The sequence below is a fragment of the Erpetoichthys calabaricus genome, chromosome 8 (assembly GCF_900747795.2).
Source record: "Erpetoichthys calabaricus chromosome 8, fErpCal1.3, whole genome shotgun sequence".
In the NCBI taxonomy this organism is placed as follows: domain Eukaryota; kingdom Metazoa; phylum Chordata; class Cladistia; order Polypteriformes; family Polypteridae; genus Erpetoichthys; species Erpetoichthys calabaricus.
Genome location: NC_041401.2, coordinates 72,134,538 through 72,151,755, shown reverse-complemented (window position 1 = coordinate 72,151,755; position 17,218 = coordinate 72,134,538). Strand labels below are relative to the sequence as shown.

The following is a 17,218-nucleotide window of genomic DNA, read 5'->3' as shown; positions in this document are numbered from 1 at the left end:
ATATAAAAAAGTATTCTAATCAGTTTATCTCAGATTTATTGTCAAATGTGACAAAATCCCGTTCTGCGAAAGTGATCAACAACACTGTTCAATGTTTTTTTACTTCTCTTGTTTCACCAATGGACCCACGCTATCTTATAATGGTCTTAATACTAGATGCTTAATGCTGGTCTTGCCTAGAGTCCTGGGTGGTCTCGTGGCCTGGAACCCTGGCAGATTTTATTATTTTCTCCAGCTGTCTGGAGTTTTTTTTGTTTTTTCTGTTCTCTCTGGCCATCAGACCTTTTATTCTATGTTAATTAGTGTTCCCAAATTCTATTTTCTTATTTATTTGGTCTTTTTTCACTTTCTTCATCATGTAAAGCACTTTCAGCTACATCATTTGTATGAAAATGTGCTATAGAAATAAATGTTGTTGTTAACTCATGAATGACAAAACCCCTCCTCTCTTCAAATGCTACCTGTGGATAATCAGGGAGCTAGATCTGAAGGCCGAAAAGGTTGAGAAACACTGCTGTTAAATAAATGCTGTAATAAACAATGAAACTGTTATCCCAAAGTGACTGAGGGAAAATAAATGCAGCAGTTGCTACCTTTGATGACATGGAGTTTTTATCAATGCTCTTGTGGTATTTAAACTTTGTGATTGCTAATAAAATCTTCTGGCGCAGTACACTGGCTGATGGAAATTATAGACCCCCCATTGGCATTAGCATTATGTTGAAGACAAGATGAAGGGTTAATATATATTAAATACCTTTCTTACTGTATCAGTTGTACGGATTTGACTATGCTCACAGACACAGCACTTCACCTAATGACTACAGACCAGTGCCACTTGCATCTCACATAATAAAGACCTTTGAGAGACTGGTCTCTGGCTATAAGAGTCCTCTTGGATATAGAGCTGGTTCACTCATATAATTACTGGGGGTTGCATTAATGACAGGTTAGACTTGTCTCAAAACACAGAGGAACTATATAAGAAAGGACACAGCCGGCTCTTTTTCCTTAGGAAACTGCATTCCTTTAACATCCTTCACATCTTCTACAACTCCTTGATGGCCGGTTTGATTTTCTATGCTGTGGTGTTTTGGGCTGGTAAACATCACTTTACAAGAGAGGCCAACCGAATCAACAAGCTAATTAAAATGGCAAGCTCAGTTATAAGACACACTCTGGACCCCTCAGAGTTATTAGCAAAGAGAAGAATTAAAACAAAACTGAATCTTAGTATGAATAATGCTGCACATCATTTCTCTGACACACTAATACTGAGGACTTTCAGCAAGTGAATTATTCAAGAGAAGTGTGACTGGACATGCTACTGGGGCTTCTTTATACCAACAGCAATATGTCAGCACAGTGCCTCACTGGGACTGTGACACCCAAGTTTTTTTTTTTTTTAATTTTCTTCTTTGTTCAGACCAAAGTGTGTGTGTGTATATTTATTTATTTATCTGCTTATTTATCCATCCATTATCCAACCTTCTATATCCTAACTATGGGGTCATGGAAGCCTGCTGGAGCCAATCCCAGCCAAAACAGGGTGCAAGGCAGGAAACAAACCCTGGGCAGGGTGCCAGCCCACTGCAGGGCACACACCCACATACCAAGTACACACTAGGGACAATTTCAAATCGCCAATGCACCTAACCTGCATGTCTTTGGACTGTGGGAGGAAACTGGAGTACCAGGAGGAAACCCACGCAAACACGGGGAGAACATGCAAACTCCATGCAGAGAGGACCCGGGACTGCCTATTTATGTATATATTTATTTAAAGATATTCTGTAAAAAGCTAAATCTCCCTCTGGGTAAGATAAAGTTCTATCTAAACAAGTCTTCTTTAAGCTTTGCCAAAATTTGCTCTTTTCACATAAAGAGAGAAACCATCATGCTCTATTTCTCCATGTGATCGCTGTTAGTGATGTGACGGGGGACTTGGTGCATTAGAATGTGCCACTCGCTAGAGCATTATTAATTACAAATATCAGCAAATTAAAAAACACGTGGTGGCTAGTTTTCTTTTTTTTTTTAATAATGTCAACAAATTTCAAACAAATTTGTCAATACATTTTTGACATTTTAGGGTGTTTAATTTTTCTGTTGTGGGTATTTTTAATCCTAAATATTGATATATTGCAATATCCTTTCTTAGCAGATACCTGCTGCCCTAAATGTACCATCTTACCAAATTTGTGGAAATTGTGTTTTTGTTGTTGAGTGAGTGAGTGAGTGAGTCAGTAAGTCAACAATGCATTATACATATATAAATATGTGCTGCATTCTAGGCATGTTGTAGTACTCTTTGTCTTTTTTTGTCTGTTGCTTGTATTGTCGATATTCTAGGCAGACTTGCTCGTAAGAATTTCATTGTACTATGTACACAAACTTGAGCAGTAAACAAATGGCTGGACATCAGTTGTAGCTTTAAAATGTCCAGAGGAAACTAGATGCAAGGAAAAAGTAACCTATCAAGATATTTGAAAATGGCTCTTTGAAGCTTCGACATTTTTACTTTATCGTAACATTGAAATAATAATTGAATACTAATTACTGTTAAATGTCTTGTTTTTATCAAATTTTTGTGTTTTACAATTAAAATATTTTTCGTTGCTAGACTTTGATTCCAGAGGCAGTAACATTACACAGTAACTTTTCTGTAATTTAATTTACCAACTACTACTTTTTACTTGCACAGTTCATATGTTAAAGTTTTTTCTTTTTTTTTTTTTTGAACTGGTGATGCAGATAATTTTTAGGAAAATGACCTAAGGTACAGTATGTAAATCTATAGCGCTTCTGTTACCAGAACTAATTATACAATTTCAATTTCAAAATGTGATTTGAGCAATGTATGGTTGTAAACTGAGACAGTCAAATATACAGTTTAAGTGTAAAGGGAGACTTGAATTTAAGTATCCAAGATTAAATATAACAATGATTCCTTTTAAGGAATAATTCTGTTGTGAGCTTGGATTTTCATTTTTGGGATTAAAAGATTTTCATGGATAGAAACCAAATGCATAAAACTGTGCAGTTTAGAAATTAACAAAGAATAATAACTCACTTTTCTGGTGCAAATAGTTATCTTAATAACTATTGATATAATAATATATTGATTATGAAACTGCAGTGGCAAAGACAAAAACATAACCTCTTACAGTATATTGGACTAGACAAGCAATATATTAAGTAATTTATAACTGTGTCTAATAGGATTTAAAATGACTCTCCGGGAATGCACGGTCATCGAACATGTCTTCCCCTTGAAAGTGGATTGCATTTATGTTTAATATGTGTTAATATGTACAGTGATCAATAATTGGGCAACCTAAATCATGTTCAATATCTCATGAATAAAGGTGGGCAGTGAAACAGATTTGGTCTACAAGCACTTTGATACAGAGCAGCACAAGATTAGACAGTATCAATTAAAAAAATGTATGGAAAAAGTATAAATGATATGTTTACTTTTATTTATTTTGTGCTTTATAGGTTTAGAAGTTGGGCCACAACCTCAAGGTGTTATAAGAAGTGATATTCTAAAAAGCACAAGGCAAATACTCAAGTATGCATTGGACTTCATCCAGCTATTCAACAAAGGCAAGTAATTTTAAAGCCTAAACCCAGATTAATGTGCCTCGGTGAGCATTTTCATGTAAGCAGTTAGTCTTCTGTTCACAAGTTAATAGTAATTTCAAAGTGAATGCTGGGCTTTGTTTGAACGTTTTCATTTGTGTTAGTTGACAAAGCCAGTACAACACCTCTTTAAGGTCAGTAAGATCTTCAGTATGATAATTAGTAAACAAATCGCTGAATAAATAAAAAAATAATCTTGCACACATTCAAATTTCCAATTTTTAGCTGTAGAGAAAAGCCAAGCAAAATTACACCTTTTATTGGCTAACTAAAAAGATTACAATATGCAAGCTTTCGCGGCAACTCAGGCCCCTTCTTCAGGCAAGATGTAATAAAAATGATTTTTAGCTTAAATCATCGTATTTTTAATCACTTGCTTACTTGGCGCCTTGACAAGCTGATTGTGCCCTGTTTGATAAAGCACAGCCTAATTACAACAATGATCCAGCTTTTTCCATTACTAGGTTATGGGGAAGTGGAGAATACACCAGAGTTATTCTCACTTTCTGGAACCTTAGAGGGTACTAGTCTGCTTTTTAACATATAAGGTAAACATAATCTGTAGAAACATCATCCATCCATCAATTTTTTAACACTTACAGTCTTTTAAATCGGCTCAGTTTGTAGTCATTAATTAATCTAATGACACGCCTTTTGGGACCTGGGAGGAAACCTGACCACTAGCTTGCACAGAAATGGTAACAAATGCAAATATACCTGAGGTAAAAATTGAACCAAGATCCTTGGAGTTTTGCAGTCATGGGGCTCACCACTGTATAAGAATGCCATTACTGTAGGAACATGCAAAGAAAACATAACTATACTAAATCATTTTGGGGAAAATATGTAAATGGCGTTTTGACTTTATTCATTTAACATTAGAACATGGAGAAAATTTAGTAATATAAAGGTGTATCATGAGTGCCATTAAATGTTATAGTACATTTTTTCTTCATGTGGCACCAAATTATGTTTTAAATGGTTTTAGATTCAGAATAGATATTTAAATCAATAACTAACCATTATATAGGGTAACTAGTTGAGTTGTTACATTTTCTTTTTATTTTATACTTTAAATTAAATGCCCTCTGCGGTGGGCTGGCGCCCTGCCCAGGGTTTGTTTCCTGCCTTGCACCCTGTGTTGGCTGGAATTGGCTCCTGCAGACCCCCGTGACCCTGTAGTTAGGATATAGCGGGTTGAATAATGGATGGATTGATGGATTAAATGCCCTGTTATATGTAATACCAACTGATTACATGAAATAATGGTGTAATATTTTAATGTTAAGATTTTGCATTCAGGCCAAAAGCTTTTCTTTGGCAGTAATATTTGTAATTATATACTAGAGGACAGCTTCAAACACACTGCACCTCCTTAAGGCAAATAAAGAACACGTGAGAAACTGTTAGTGTCTTTTTTCAATGATAGTACAACATATTTAACATTCTTCTTTTCCACAATTTATGGCTGTACCACCACACCCATTCATTTTCCTGCAGAATTAAAGGAACATCCTTCATCTTTGAGAGTCAGTTGTAGCACACAGAAGATTATTTGTCCACAGCCAAACATCTTCTACAGACTCAGCATTTTGAACTATAAAAAATAAATTCCACTTATTAGCACCTTTTTATTTTTTATTTTTTTACAAAATTAGTGTTTCTCATTTGTATTATTATTATTATCTGGATACTGTAGGGACATGAATCCTAGCTAGGTCACTTTAAGAGAACAGTCTGAAAGATGCAGTTATTCTAGGGGCCACTAGATGTCACTCTGATATGGAGGCTTGGGGGTTGGCAGCTGTTCTTACTCTGACTCAGAATTTAACTGAAGCAAAGGCTGCTCCTTGAAGTAGCAAGATGAATTAAAGCAGTGGTGCACTTGATTTGGTGGTAGTGAGCCTGTTTGGAGAGATGGAGAAAATGAAAATATAAGGACGGGAGTGTTTAGACAGGGTGCTTTGGAGACATTATATTGATCTGGACTAGTGGGAAAGCCCCCTCAATCTCATAGACAGGGGCACTAGATTTGTACAGTAATAGTATGGCGGGCAAAAATAGGGTTCTGCTTGTGTCTTTGTAATACTTTACTTTGGCTTAATAAATATCTTCTACAGTTGCAATATTCTTTAACATTACTACAGTTCTAGATTGTTTTTAGAGATATTATTAAATAGGATCAGAAATTAAATTAAGTTCATAACTAAAAAATGAGTCACATTTTTTACTAAAGCCCAATCAGAAACCAAAAAGAGTAGCTGAGAAAACTAGAGCAAGAAGTCTATTTTAGAAAGTCAAAACAAGCTTAAAACAAAGTATCTTGTTTCAGGTTTGGCTGGGGTTCAAATTCTTTTTTTATGTCTTTTTTATTAATTTGTTTATGGTAATATTGAGGTATATATATGTTCATATTTATAACTTGTTATAATTCTGTAGTCTTTGTCAATTTGGATGATCTTTTATATTCTATATAACTATTGTGATGGAAACCGGGGCGTCAGCGAGCCCCGAACCCCAAAACACAAACACACAAAGAGTCCTGGGTTCAAATAAAAGGATGGTTTATTCACCAGTTCCTCCACAAAGTAACATAAGCACAAAGACAGGTTGTCTCTCTCTCTCCACAAAACACAATACCTTTTCCCATGTCCTCACACCACCGCTCTGCCCTCCTCCAGTCAAGTGTTGCTGTACGTCCTCCCAGCTCCGACTCCCTGGATAAGGGAGTGCAGTCCCTTTTATTAAGGACCCAGGAGTACTTCCGGTGCCATGGCCACTGCCCGATAGAGGTCCTTCTGGGTCATATGGAAGTCCCACTTATTAGGGAACTCATTTCCCTGCAGCACCCCTTGCTACACCCATAGTTCGTATCAGGGATGTATTTCCGGACTACATCTCCCAGCATTCCCTGCTGGTTCCCAAATGGGCACCGATACGGAGGGTGGCTGCCAACTAATGCTCTGGGGGAATAACACACCCTGTGCAGCGTTTTCTGGTGGGCTGTCTGTCCATCCATTTTAGCCATTACTTCCGGGTCTGGCTCCTTCCTTTCTTCTGGTCGGGATGGCCGTCTGTCTGCTCGGACCCTCCTGTCTGGGTTAGGAACCATCTCTTTCTCTGTTCGGGATGCCCGTCCAACCCCTGTGGCATTTACACTGTGTATCTTTCTCTGTGTGTCATGGGTTTTGTCGGTGTTTCCTCAAGAAGCGAGATACCCGCCCATCACCACCAAGGGAACTGCCCTCAGAGCTATAAGAACTGATGAAAGCCACAGTCCCTTGCAGTTTGTTGAATGTACTTGTGGTGTGGGTGAGTTCTAGTGATTATTATTATTATTGTGCCTTTTTTGTGGATTTACTGGATTTTTGGCCTCCTGCTCTGTTTTTCCACCTCTTCTCTGGATTTGATTGTTTGGGACTTGTTTGCTTTGGATTGTATTGTTATTTTAGGCAACTTTTGCTATGCCTTTTGTGCTCTTTGGAGCTTCATTGTTAAAGAGTATTTTTGTGATACATGTTTCTTATTTATAATAAACCACCTTTAATGTCTACAAGCTGACCATGGGTCATGACCTCCGGTTATACTGCATATCAAAGTCCTAGCAACTGTAAACAAGCTAAGCTCAAAATTGCAGTGCCCACAAGAAAAAAATGGAGTCACAATAAGACATTAAACAAATATCATTAAACATGTTTCAGATAAATTTGTAAAAGAGTAGAATCAGATTTAGCACATGTGAAAACCTTACAACATAAAAGAAATATGAAAAAGGTGCATAAAAGGTGCAAATCCTAACATAGATTGTTGTTGGTGTACTTTACTGTATATGTGAGTATTCTTAACTCACTTCATATTTTGTTGCTTTGAGTAATTTTATTTACCTTCTAATGTACCATGCATTGGCTCCAGCAGACCCCCGTGACCCTGTAGTTAGGATATAGCAGGTTGGATAATGGATGGATGGATGTACCACGCAGGGCCTTCTGCAGAAAGCATTTAATAATTAAGTAATTGCTTTTAAGTGTGCCTTTTGCCATGCTGGTGTCTACTGATGCCACTCCTTGTCAATGAGAACATTTTTTCTAGTGATTTCTTCTAAAACGTATCGTCTATAAATACTAAAATGACACACGCAAAGTGTGATTAAATATAATGCAATTCTAATGCTTTTGGGAATTCTCTAATGTCCTTAAGCTTTTGTAATGAATTTAATTTGTGTGGTATACCAGAATCTTATGTTTTAGCAAAATTCAGGAAACATAAATACTTCACATTAAACAGCACATCTTTGCAAAAGAGAAACAATTCTTTCATTCTGTTTATTAAAGTAATTGTGAGAACTGAAGGCCCCTGAATGATAATGAAAGATTAACTGAGATGGCTGCAGAAACTCAGTCAGATGAAAAGGATCCAAAAGGACAATCATGTTAAACTTGTAACCGCAAGTTAAACTCTGGCTCAAATCAACAAAATAACACACCTGTAAGCAGAGATTGAATTAATAACTGGAAAGATGCCATCCAATGAGAGTGTCACATGTAAAGTCACTGAGCTCTTGAGTACGACCATTCTACTGCCAATGTCAATGGAGATTGCTTGGCTATGTGTTCGATTTTATGTGCCTGTAAACAACTGGTGCAACTGAAACACAAAGAGAGGTTGGCACATGCCTTAGGCCATATAATGTAACTATTTGTTGATAATACCATAACAGTTTAAATATAAGAGGATAGTCATTGCAAGTAATTATAAAGATCTTCATCAAGACCATTTTGGAGGTAAGATGCAAAAAAAAAAAAAAAAAAAAAAAAAAATTGTGGTTAATGCATGGTCTGTTCTCTGTATTATATTAGTTGGGATTGTTGATATTCTGCAGTCAAAATGAATATTCTCCCAATGCTGCTATATCTGTTAAATAGAATCCCTATATACATCAACATAGCTTTCTTTTAAAAAGTTAAGACTAATTTGTAAACTATTTTATCTGGAATTCAAAATGGCACACATCAAAAAAAAGACCCTACAGAGATCTAAAGTAGAAGCACTGCATTGCTTAACTTTCAGTTTTGCTAGCTGGCTACACATTTTTACACAATACAATTTTTGAAATTGGCAGAAATCCACAAATCTACACCGGCTTGGTTTGTAATTGAAAATAAATTCTCTTCTAAATCTTCTTTGTATGCTGCACTTCACACTCCAGTCAACACTAATTATCAGCTGTTTACCTGCAACCTAGTCATCCTCCAATTAGTAAAGATATGGAACTAATGCAGGATACACGTTAAGGTAGAGAAGCTCTTACCTGATGCTCCTATACACAATATTCAATTTTCCAGCTTTCTCTAACCTACTCAATATGCAACCTATGGAAAACACTTGGGATTGAGACAATTAGAGATCTGGACATTGATAATATATTTACATCTTTTGAACAATTATATTACATATTTATTCTTCCAGCTACGCACTTTTTTGCAGCATACAAATTAGGAACTTTGCTAAAAGCAACCTGCCCAATTTTAAAGACACCTCTTCCCCCATATCGATCCTTAAAGGGAAACTGGCTAATCTTAATGAAAATCCATACAGCATTTCTACATTATATAAAAATATTTCAAAGACTTTACCCAGTGATGATTGCAGGGAATGATGGAAAATGACTCATTCAATAAAAATCTCAAAATAGTGATGTAACTAATCCATTCATAGAATATATTCTAGTTTAATATGCTCCAAGCATGCAATAATTCAACAAAGAATCATTCATTGATCACATATATCACATTAAAATTGTCTAAACTGTACCCTGGACAACATTCAGACTGTGGGGGTGCTCATCTAGCTTTGACAGGCCATATGTTTTGGGAAGGCTATACGTACCACATGTGTTGCCCTCTTTTTTTTTTTTGTTGGTTTCCTATTTATTTTTTCGGTTGAGCTATGTGCTGTTGTAATGTTTTTGTCCTTTGGACAAAAAATTAGATCACTGAAATGTTTGTCATCTGTGCCTTTTTCATTATGTGATTAGTTGTTTGATTCAGTTTGCACAGCTACACAAACTATTCAGAAGTGGTCCTTTCTTGAAGTATGGTGTATGGTGTTTGATCTTTATTTAAACCAGCAGTACATTCAGTAGTCATTTTTTTCTCTGTGTTTTGCGTACTGTTCCTTTTTGTCACTTGAAGTATCTGTGTTACGTGAATGAAATAATTGAGCAACTAAAATGTACATTTTGCAATGGATATTGGCACGTAAATAGTGCTGATGATAGTTAGTATGATGGACAAGGTATAGGCCATATAGTGTGGGACTAACCTAATTTACTCATTTTAAATCTAGGAGAGGAGTTTGCAGCCTGTGATCTTGAAGTTTATGTACTGGATGCAAGTGTGGATTATCCACGAGATCAGCATGGAGACATCTCTGCTATGATTCATCCTCATCTTCAGGTAAACGGATATAAGACTGTATAATGTCTAGTCTTTGCAGTCTGTTCTTTTCTGAGTATTCATACTTTACCTGATCTTATATTGATAAGTTTTCATACTTCTTTATACTATAACTAGCTGTGTAAGCCTGTGCTGTAAAAGGCCCGGGGTCCTAGAAACTATTGAAATCGTCCGGAAAAAAAATTGAAATGTAGTGATGTCAGGTAATTGAAAGGAACTACTCTGGGCATCTCTCTCCTAGGTTTCATTGTGCTGACGTGTTTGCCTCGCTTGTGTATTAGCGGTGGAAGGAAAAGTAAAAGGGATACCGTTTTGCTGATGTGCTTGTCTCGCTTGCGTAAGAGATTCTCTCTTTTCTCCGTGGTTTTACTTTGCAACAGAGTCGCTTTCTTCTTCCGACTCGTTAACTTGGGGCCGCTTTGCTGGCTGTCTGAGCTTCATGTTGTAGTATCCTCGCACTTCCGGGCCGGACAGACACACAAACTTCCATGCGTAGACGTTTATAAGATAAGTTATAACATAATTTAACATACTATAATGAGTTCATACATAACCTGATTGTCTATTAAGAGTATTTTTGATTCTCTTGAACAGTGGAGAAATTGTGTGATGTGACTCTCATAATGTTCCTGGGGGAGTCACTACTTGATGTCTTTGGGTGTTTTTTAGGTAGTTCATCATAGTAATCTGGTATGATGCAATTGATACAGTTTTAAAGGACATTTTGAGGTTGTCTAGTTAGAGGTTTAAAATTTATGTGAAGTATATTCTGCATCGCTGTCATTGCAAACATCAATTTGCCAAATTTTAGATAGGCTGGTTAAAAAATTATGACATGGCAGATGTTTGCTGACTGGCTGACCAACCACAAGTAACCGCTTCAGATTGAAATTCAGACTGAAAAGAATATATATATACTGTGTATGTATTGTGGACCACCAGGGCGTGTACAGCTGCCCCAACCCCAACACAGACAGGCTGAGACACAAATTTCCACACATCACACCTTTAGTTACATGTGGGGGCACTTCACAATGTCCACAGCAAATAGCACAGTATAAATCAGTACAGCACAGTCCTTTCCACCTCCACTCCTCCTCACAGGCTTTGTCCTTCTTCCTCCTGACTCTGGCTCTTGTACTGGTGACTAGCCCCTTTTATAGGGCTCCTGGGTGTACTCCAAGTGTCCAACAATCTTCTTCCAGCAGCACTTCCTGGTGTGGCGGAAGTGCTGCCAAACAGGGCCCTGTAAACATCCAGGCGCCTCCTGGCAGTGGCCACCGACCCCAGCAGGGTTGAGCTTCCATGCTCCAAACTCAGGAGGCTGCCCTCTATCAGTCTGGGGGAGAAACTGTCCTAAAAATACTCTCTCGCCTAGTCCTTCCATTGTTGGAGTGTCCTTGTTGGGTAAGGGCCCCAGCCGCCCGCACCAATGAGTTCACAAACTTACAGATATAATAATATAATATACACAATATACATACAATTATTAGGTAAATACGAGCAACAGCCATTCTTTCAGTACACTGATGTATCGGTTGTCACAGATATGGCCACCAGCAGACCACCAGAATTCCAAGTTCCCACATAGGGAGGGATCTGTATTATCTCCCTCCCTACTCAGGATCTTGAGTGCTAGCAAAGGAATCCAAAAGCTACTAGGGGCTAGTATGGCCTGCATTTGTACTGTGTGCCCTAGATGTGGATTAATCAAACTAGCAGGAGACAGAGAGAGGGTTGGTCTGGTTGAAGGTATGCAGACATCTCCATTATGGTGTTATGAGATATTCACTTTGAGAATTTCTCTTAGAAATATTTTTCTATGCATAAGTATCTGTTGGAATATGGATTTCTTTATGTCGGGTACATGTCTGTGCAGTTACCTTTGTAGTACAATGTTCCTGATCATAGTGATTATATTCACAGTGACACAATATTTTGTTTTGCATATGGCTGCCACTATGTTATCATTCCTGTTACCGATATGCTGCTCCTGGATGGTAATTAATGTGGTTTTGTAAGACACAGCATCTAATGTCATCAGTCCAACCCCTTTAATATCAGATTCATTCATATCCATGATTTGGATGGAAAATATCAAATGAACATAGTGCATTTTTACTTTCTTGAATTTCTGGTTTCTAAACGTTCAGTTTTTCCTCTGACTTTGTATTCAGATTTCCGATTTAGTCTTTGGTGCAAAAGATTTTGTCTTCATGGTTTCGACTTGTTTCTGGTTTTGACTATTCTTCATCTCCTGGTCTTCTTCCATCCTTTGGGTGACTCAGTAATGGGTACGGATGCATGAACCAATTCTTGTAGTAAGAGTGGGGTCAGGGAGAAAACAGACAACACATCTTTGCCTCTCAAGGGCACACAGTTGAACATAGTGGTCTGTGCTGTTTCTGTGACACAATGACAGGGAGGTGCTTTGTAACAGGAATACTAGGGGTTACTAGAGGGTGCTCTAGCATCAGGTCTGTGGAATAAATGAAAGGATGCTCCTAACCCTAAAATTGTTTCCAGGGCTCGACCAGACATGACTCTGGTATGAAATTTAAAGTTGCGTCACAGGCAGTGGTCAGTTGATTGCCAAGTGTGGAGGTGAGTAAGGTGAACTCTCAACTACAAGGAGAAAAAGAGAGATGGGAGGTGGAAGGGAGCATACAGTATATAGTGGTTTGATGTGGTAGTGTAGAGGACGAGGGATGTGCAGGATATCCCCACTGGCTATACAGGGTGCAAGACCTTTACAGTTCATCCTAGTTGGGCAGCAGGCATTTTTTTTTATCCTTGTTGCAGAGGGCTGATGCACATGTCTCTTCATATCAGAAAATATATGATTTGTTTTATTAGCCTGAAAATGTTTTTAATTTGCACTCCTCTAAAGTTGAGTAAGTGTTTCTAGATGCTTAGTAAAAATGGGTGTGGGATGACATGTGCAACAGTTTAAGTACATATTGTAAATGATATTTTGATGATTCGACTTTTTTTTATTTAAAATGTAAATAGTGTTCTGAGTTTCACAGAGGCGATGTAGTTTTAGTTAAGTTAAAGGTCAAAGTGCAAACTACAATGTGCCAGATTAATAGTGGCAGTGAATTACATAGTCTTCTTCTTCTTCATTTCGGCTGCTCCCATTAGGGGTCGCCACAGCAGATCATCTTCTTCCATACCTTTCTGTCTTCTGCATCTTGTTCTGTTACACCCACCAACTACATGTCCCCTCTCACCACATCCATAAACCTTCTCTTAGGCCTTCCTCTTTTTCTCTTGCCTGGCAGCTCTATCTTTAACGACCTTCTCCCAATATACTCAGCATCTCTCCTCTGCACATGTCCAAACCAGCACAATCTCGCCTCTCTGACTTTGTCTCTCAACCGTCCAACTTGAGCTGACCCTCTAATGTCCTCATTTCTAATCCTATCCATCCTCGTCACACCCAATGCAAATCTTAGCATCTTTAACTCTGCCACCTCTAGCTCTGTTTCCTGCTTTCTGATCAGTGCCACCGTCTCCAACCCATATAACATAGCTGGTCTCACTACCGTCCTGTAGACCTTCCCTTTCACTCTTGCTGATATCCGTTTGTCACAAATCACTCCTGACACTCTTCTCCACCCATTCCACCCTGCCTGCACTCTCATTTTCATCTCTCCCACAATCTCCATTACTCTGTACTGTTGATCCCAAGTATTTAAACTCATCCACCTTCGCCAACTCTACTCCCCGCATCCTCACCATTCCACTGACCTCCCTCTCATTTACACACATGTATTCTGTTTTGTTCCTACTGACCTTCATTCCTCTCCTCTCTAGAGCATATCTCCACCTCGCCAGGGTCTCCTCAACCTGCTCCCTAATATCGCTGCAGATCACAATGTCATCAGCAAACATTATAGTCCACGGGGACTCCTGTCTAATCTCGTCTGTCAACCTGTCCATCACCATTGCAAAGAAGAAAGGGCTCAGAGCCGATCTCTGATGTAATCCCACCTCCAACTTGAATGCATCCGTCACTCCTATCGCAGAACTCACCACTGTCGCACTTCCCTCGTACATATCCTGTACAACTCTTACATAGTCAACTACATAGTCATCTGTTTTATTTTCTAATGGGCTGTACCCCCTTTCAGTGTTTTACTGCTAAGTGTGTTTATATGGCATTTACTTGCAGTCCTAAAATAATCTTCAGCATGTCCTCTGATCTCTTTTCTTTATTCATTGTACTTTTCTGTACTGTATGCCGATTAAATGTACTTGCTGAATGTTGCTTTATTGTCTTTACAGGACCGAGACTGGCAGCCTCTTTGCCCTGGTGATGCTATCTTTCTTACATTTGATGGAAAGACGATTTACTATGAGGGGGAAGGCACTGTATATCCAACTTTTATAAATGAAGCTGCCTATTATGAAAAGCATCGGGCATTTGTGACAACCAGGAAGAAGGTTCTGCCTGCTAAAGGTGTCAAAATAAGAACAGTTTAATCATCTAACACAATAAGGTGAAACGTTATGACCTATATGACTTTGAGGAGAAAATAGAGTAACATGAGGTTTTAGTCAGAATCTTGAGCTTATGAAGTTGGTGATTTGTAGACTTAAATATCTTGATTTTGAATGTCATGGAAACTTTAAAAGGCACATTTTATGAGGTATTGGGGAAAATCACTATTTGTCTAGATTCATATATAGATTATTTGAAAGCAGCAATGACGCAGAGTCATTTCTTTCTGGCACTAATGCTTAGGCTGCAAATAAGCAGTTTATCCTTAGAGGAAGGAAATTATTGGGCAAAGCAAAGGAAGGGTTGATTCACTACATTTTGAGGGAACTGAAAGTGATAATCTGATTACCATTTAATAGAGAGTAAATAATTAGGAAATCTGACTACGGGCGATCAGATGTCTTTAGTTTGTGGAACACTGGAGCTCAATCGGAAATGTAAGACTTAGATTTATTGATGTATAGTAACCTACTGTTGTAGTTCTTTTGAAATATTTTAGAGTGGGCATCTAATAGTATGAAAAAGCTCTGTTGTCTAGAATTATTTCTGGGTGCTACAGATAAATGTAGAATAGCAAATGTCAACTTTGCTGTACTAAATTTGAACATCATGACCATTTCTGCTCCTTGGTAATTTTTTAATAGCTTGAAAACCTAATGCATGAAAGGTTATGGAGATGCTCCCCAAACAAAAGACTTGTTTTTTTAACTTTATGGTGGATAATTTTTTAATGTGTAAGCAGTTTGGCCTGATAGCTAGTACTTTGGGCTTTACCGACAAGGTCAGTTTGAGCAAGATTACTGTACTCAACATGAAAAAATGCTTGTACGGAATATTGATCTTGTCACCTTATGTATTTGTCAGATAAACAATATTTCTAAAATAAGAATAAATACAGAAATATCTCATGTAAAATGGCTACATAGCTGGAAGCTTTCTATTCCAGTCTGAGTTTCTGTACTCCTCAAAATGTTTATCTGATTAACCATCCGCTACATTGTGCCTTTAGCTGACATTTTGCCTTTAGTTTTTCTCTCTAGACACATAATTGTTTTCAGTAAGTCCTGCATTGTCTGTTTAAATGGCATCATTCACAGTGAATACTGTCCTTAAAATATTTGTAGGTAATATTCATCCATCTGTCCATATTTCTACTTTCCTTTCTGAACTACTTGGTTACACTGAGCAGGACTCAATCACGGCCTCACGGGTTGGTGCAGTGGATGGCCCAGTTCTGGACAGGGCAATATTCCATCACTAGTTACATTCACACTTCCATTTGCAGTCAATCAAACTGGGCCTTTTTAGTGTCTCAAACAATCTACCATGCAAATCTGAGGGATCTAGAAGGAAACTTTGGAGCGTGTGAACTGCACATAGACATTACAGTATACCCCGAATTTAAGCCATGTCCCTGGAACTGTCAGGTGAGTACCACTAAGCATGGCCCTGGGATCTGTCTCTGTTCATTTAGCACAAAGCACAGTTAAAGAAAATTATTGAATGTTGGCAGTTTCAGAGATGAGTTGAGTTGAGGGTAGTATTAAAATCTCTACATTTTTGGATATTTTCAAGATCTCCAAGTAAAATTTCCCAGCCTGAAAGGTGCATCCCTTGACTGAGTATTTCCCACATTGATTCTGTCCAGTCTAGAGCTTACACTATATGAGCTAAAAATTATTGTACCTTCTTACAGTACAATACTGTCCACTATATATAAAAAGACCCATAAGATTTGATACTGTGCTGCATTATCTTGGAATTTGTTTGTATTTGTTTTGTTTGTAAATTTAATTTGCACAAACTAATAAGACAATCTGTACTTGAACTTTATTTGAGGAAGCACCTTTGAAGCTTGAGAAGGCTAGTGCCTAATCACAAAATGTTTAGCCATATCTTTTGTCAAGTCAGGGCCGTCTGACTCCCTCTCAAAAAAAAAAATAAAATGAAAAAGGAACCTAAACAAGAAAATTGAGGCTGGCTTTAAACGTGCATAGTCAAAAGTTACAAAATATGGCTGGCACTCAGTGACAAGATATTGATCTGACTAAATGCTTCTTGAAATTATTCTTCAGAAAGCCATTGTTTTGATAACACATTGGTCTGCTACTGCATGATCATGAACTGGCTCCAACTAATCATACGAGTGTATTTTAATATCAACAATTTATCTAACATTCTTTTAGGTCTTTTAATGTAAATGTTCCTCACAGTTTAAAACAAGATGAAGTTTACTTTCTTGCTATAAATTATGTTGGCAATATGTAAATGTATGACTGTAAGTAATGTAATGATAATTTTGTGTTCATATTTGCTAAATGTTGTATGTACAGTGAAAATAAATTGCGTTTAAAGTTGTTGATTAAAGAGTTTTAGCGTGAACAATTTTTGTCATTCACTATGCACTTGCATATTTATGTTGACTTATCTAGGTACAGTATGTCAGGCTGGAACATGAAGCTAATATTGTGGTAAGAGCTTTGAACAGCACTGTTCACATGGCTGCACAGTTTGTATTCTTACCAGCAAGGCATCCAATAACTTATTTTTTTCCCCCAACAGCAATAGAAAAAAGTTAGCAACTTAACCAGTATGGAATGCCAATCTGTAA

General features: G+C 37.6%; 1 protein-coding gene across 1 annotated transcript in view; it reads left to right on the top strand.

The window, feature by feature from the left end:
- Positions 1-16,984, top strand: part of aspa (aspartoacylase) — a 31,169-nt gene extending 14,185 nt beyond the window's left edge. The window contains exons 4-6 of the mRNA XM_028806781.2: positions 3,502-3,609; positions 9,991-10,100; positions 14,391-16,984. Coding sequence (XP_028662614.1) covers positions 3,502-3,609; positions 9,991-10,100; positions 14,391-14,588 — 416 coding nt within the window. The 3' untranslated portion in view covers positions 14,589-16,984. The remainder of the gene's footprint in view (positions 1-3,501; positions 3,610-9,990; positions 10,101-14,390) is intronic.
- Positions 16,985-17,218: the final 234 nt, after the last annotated feature.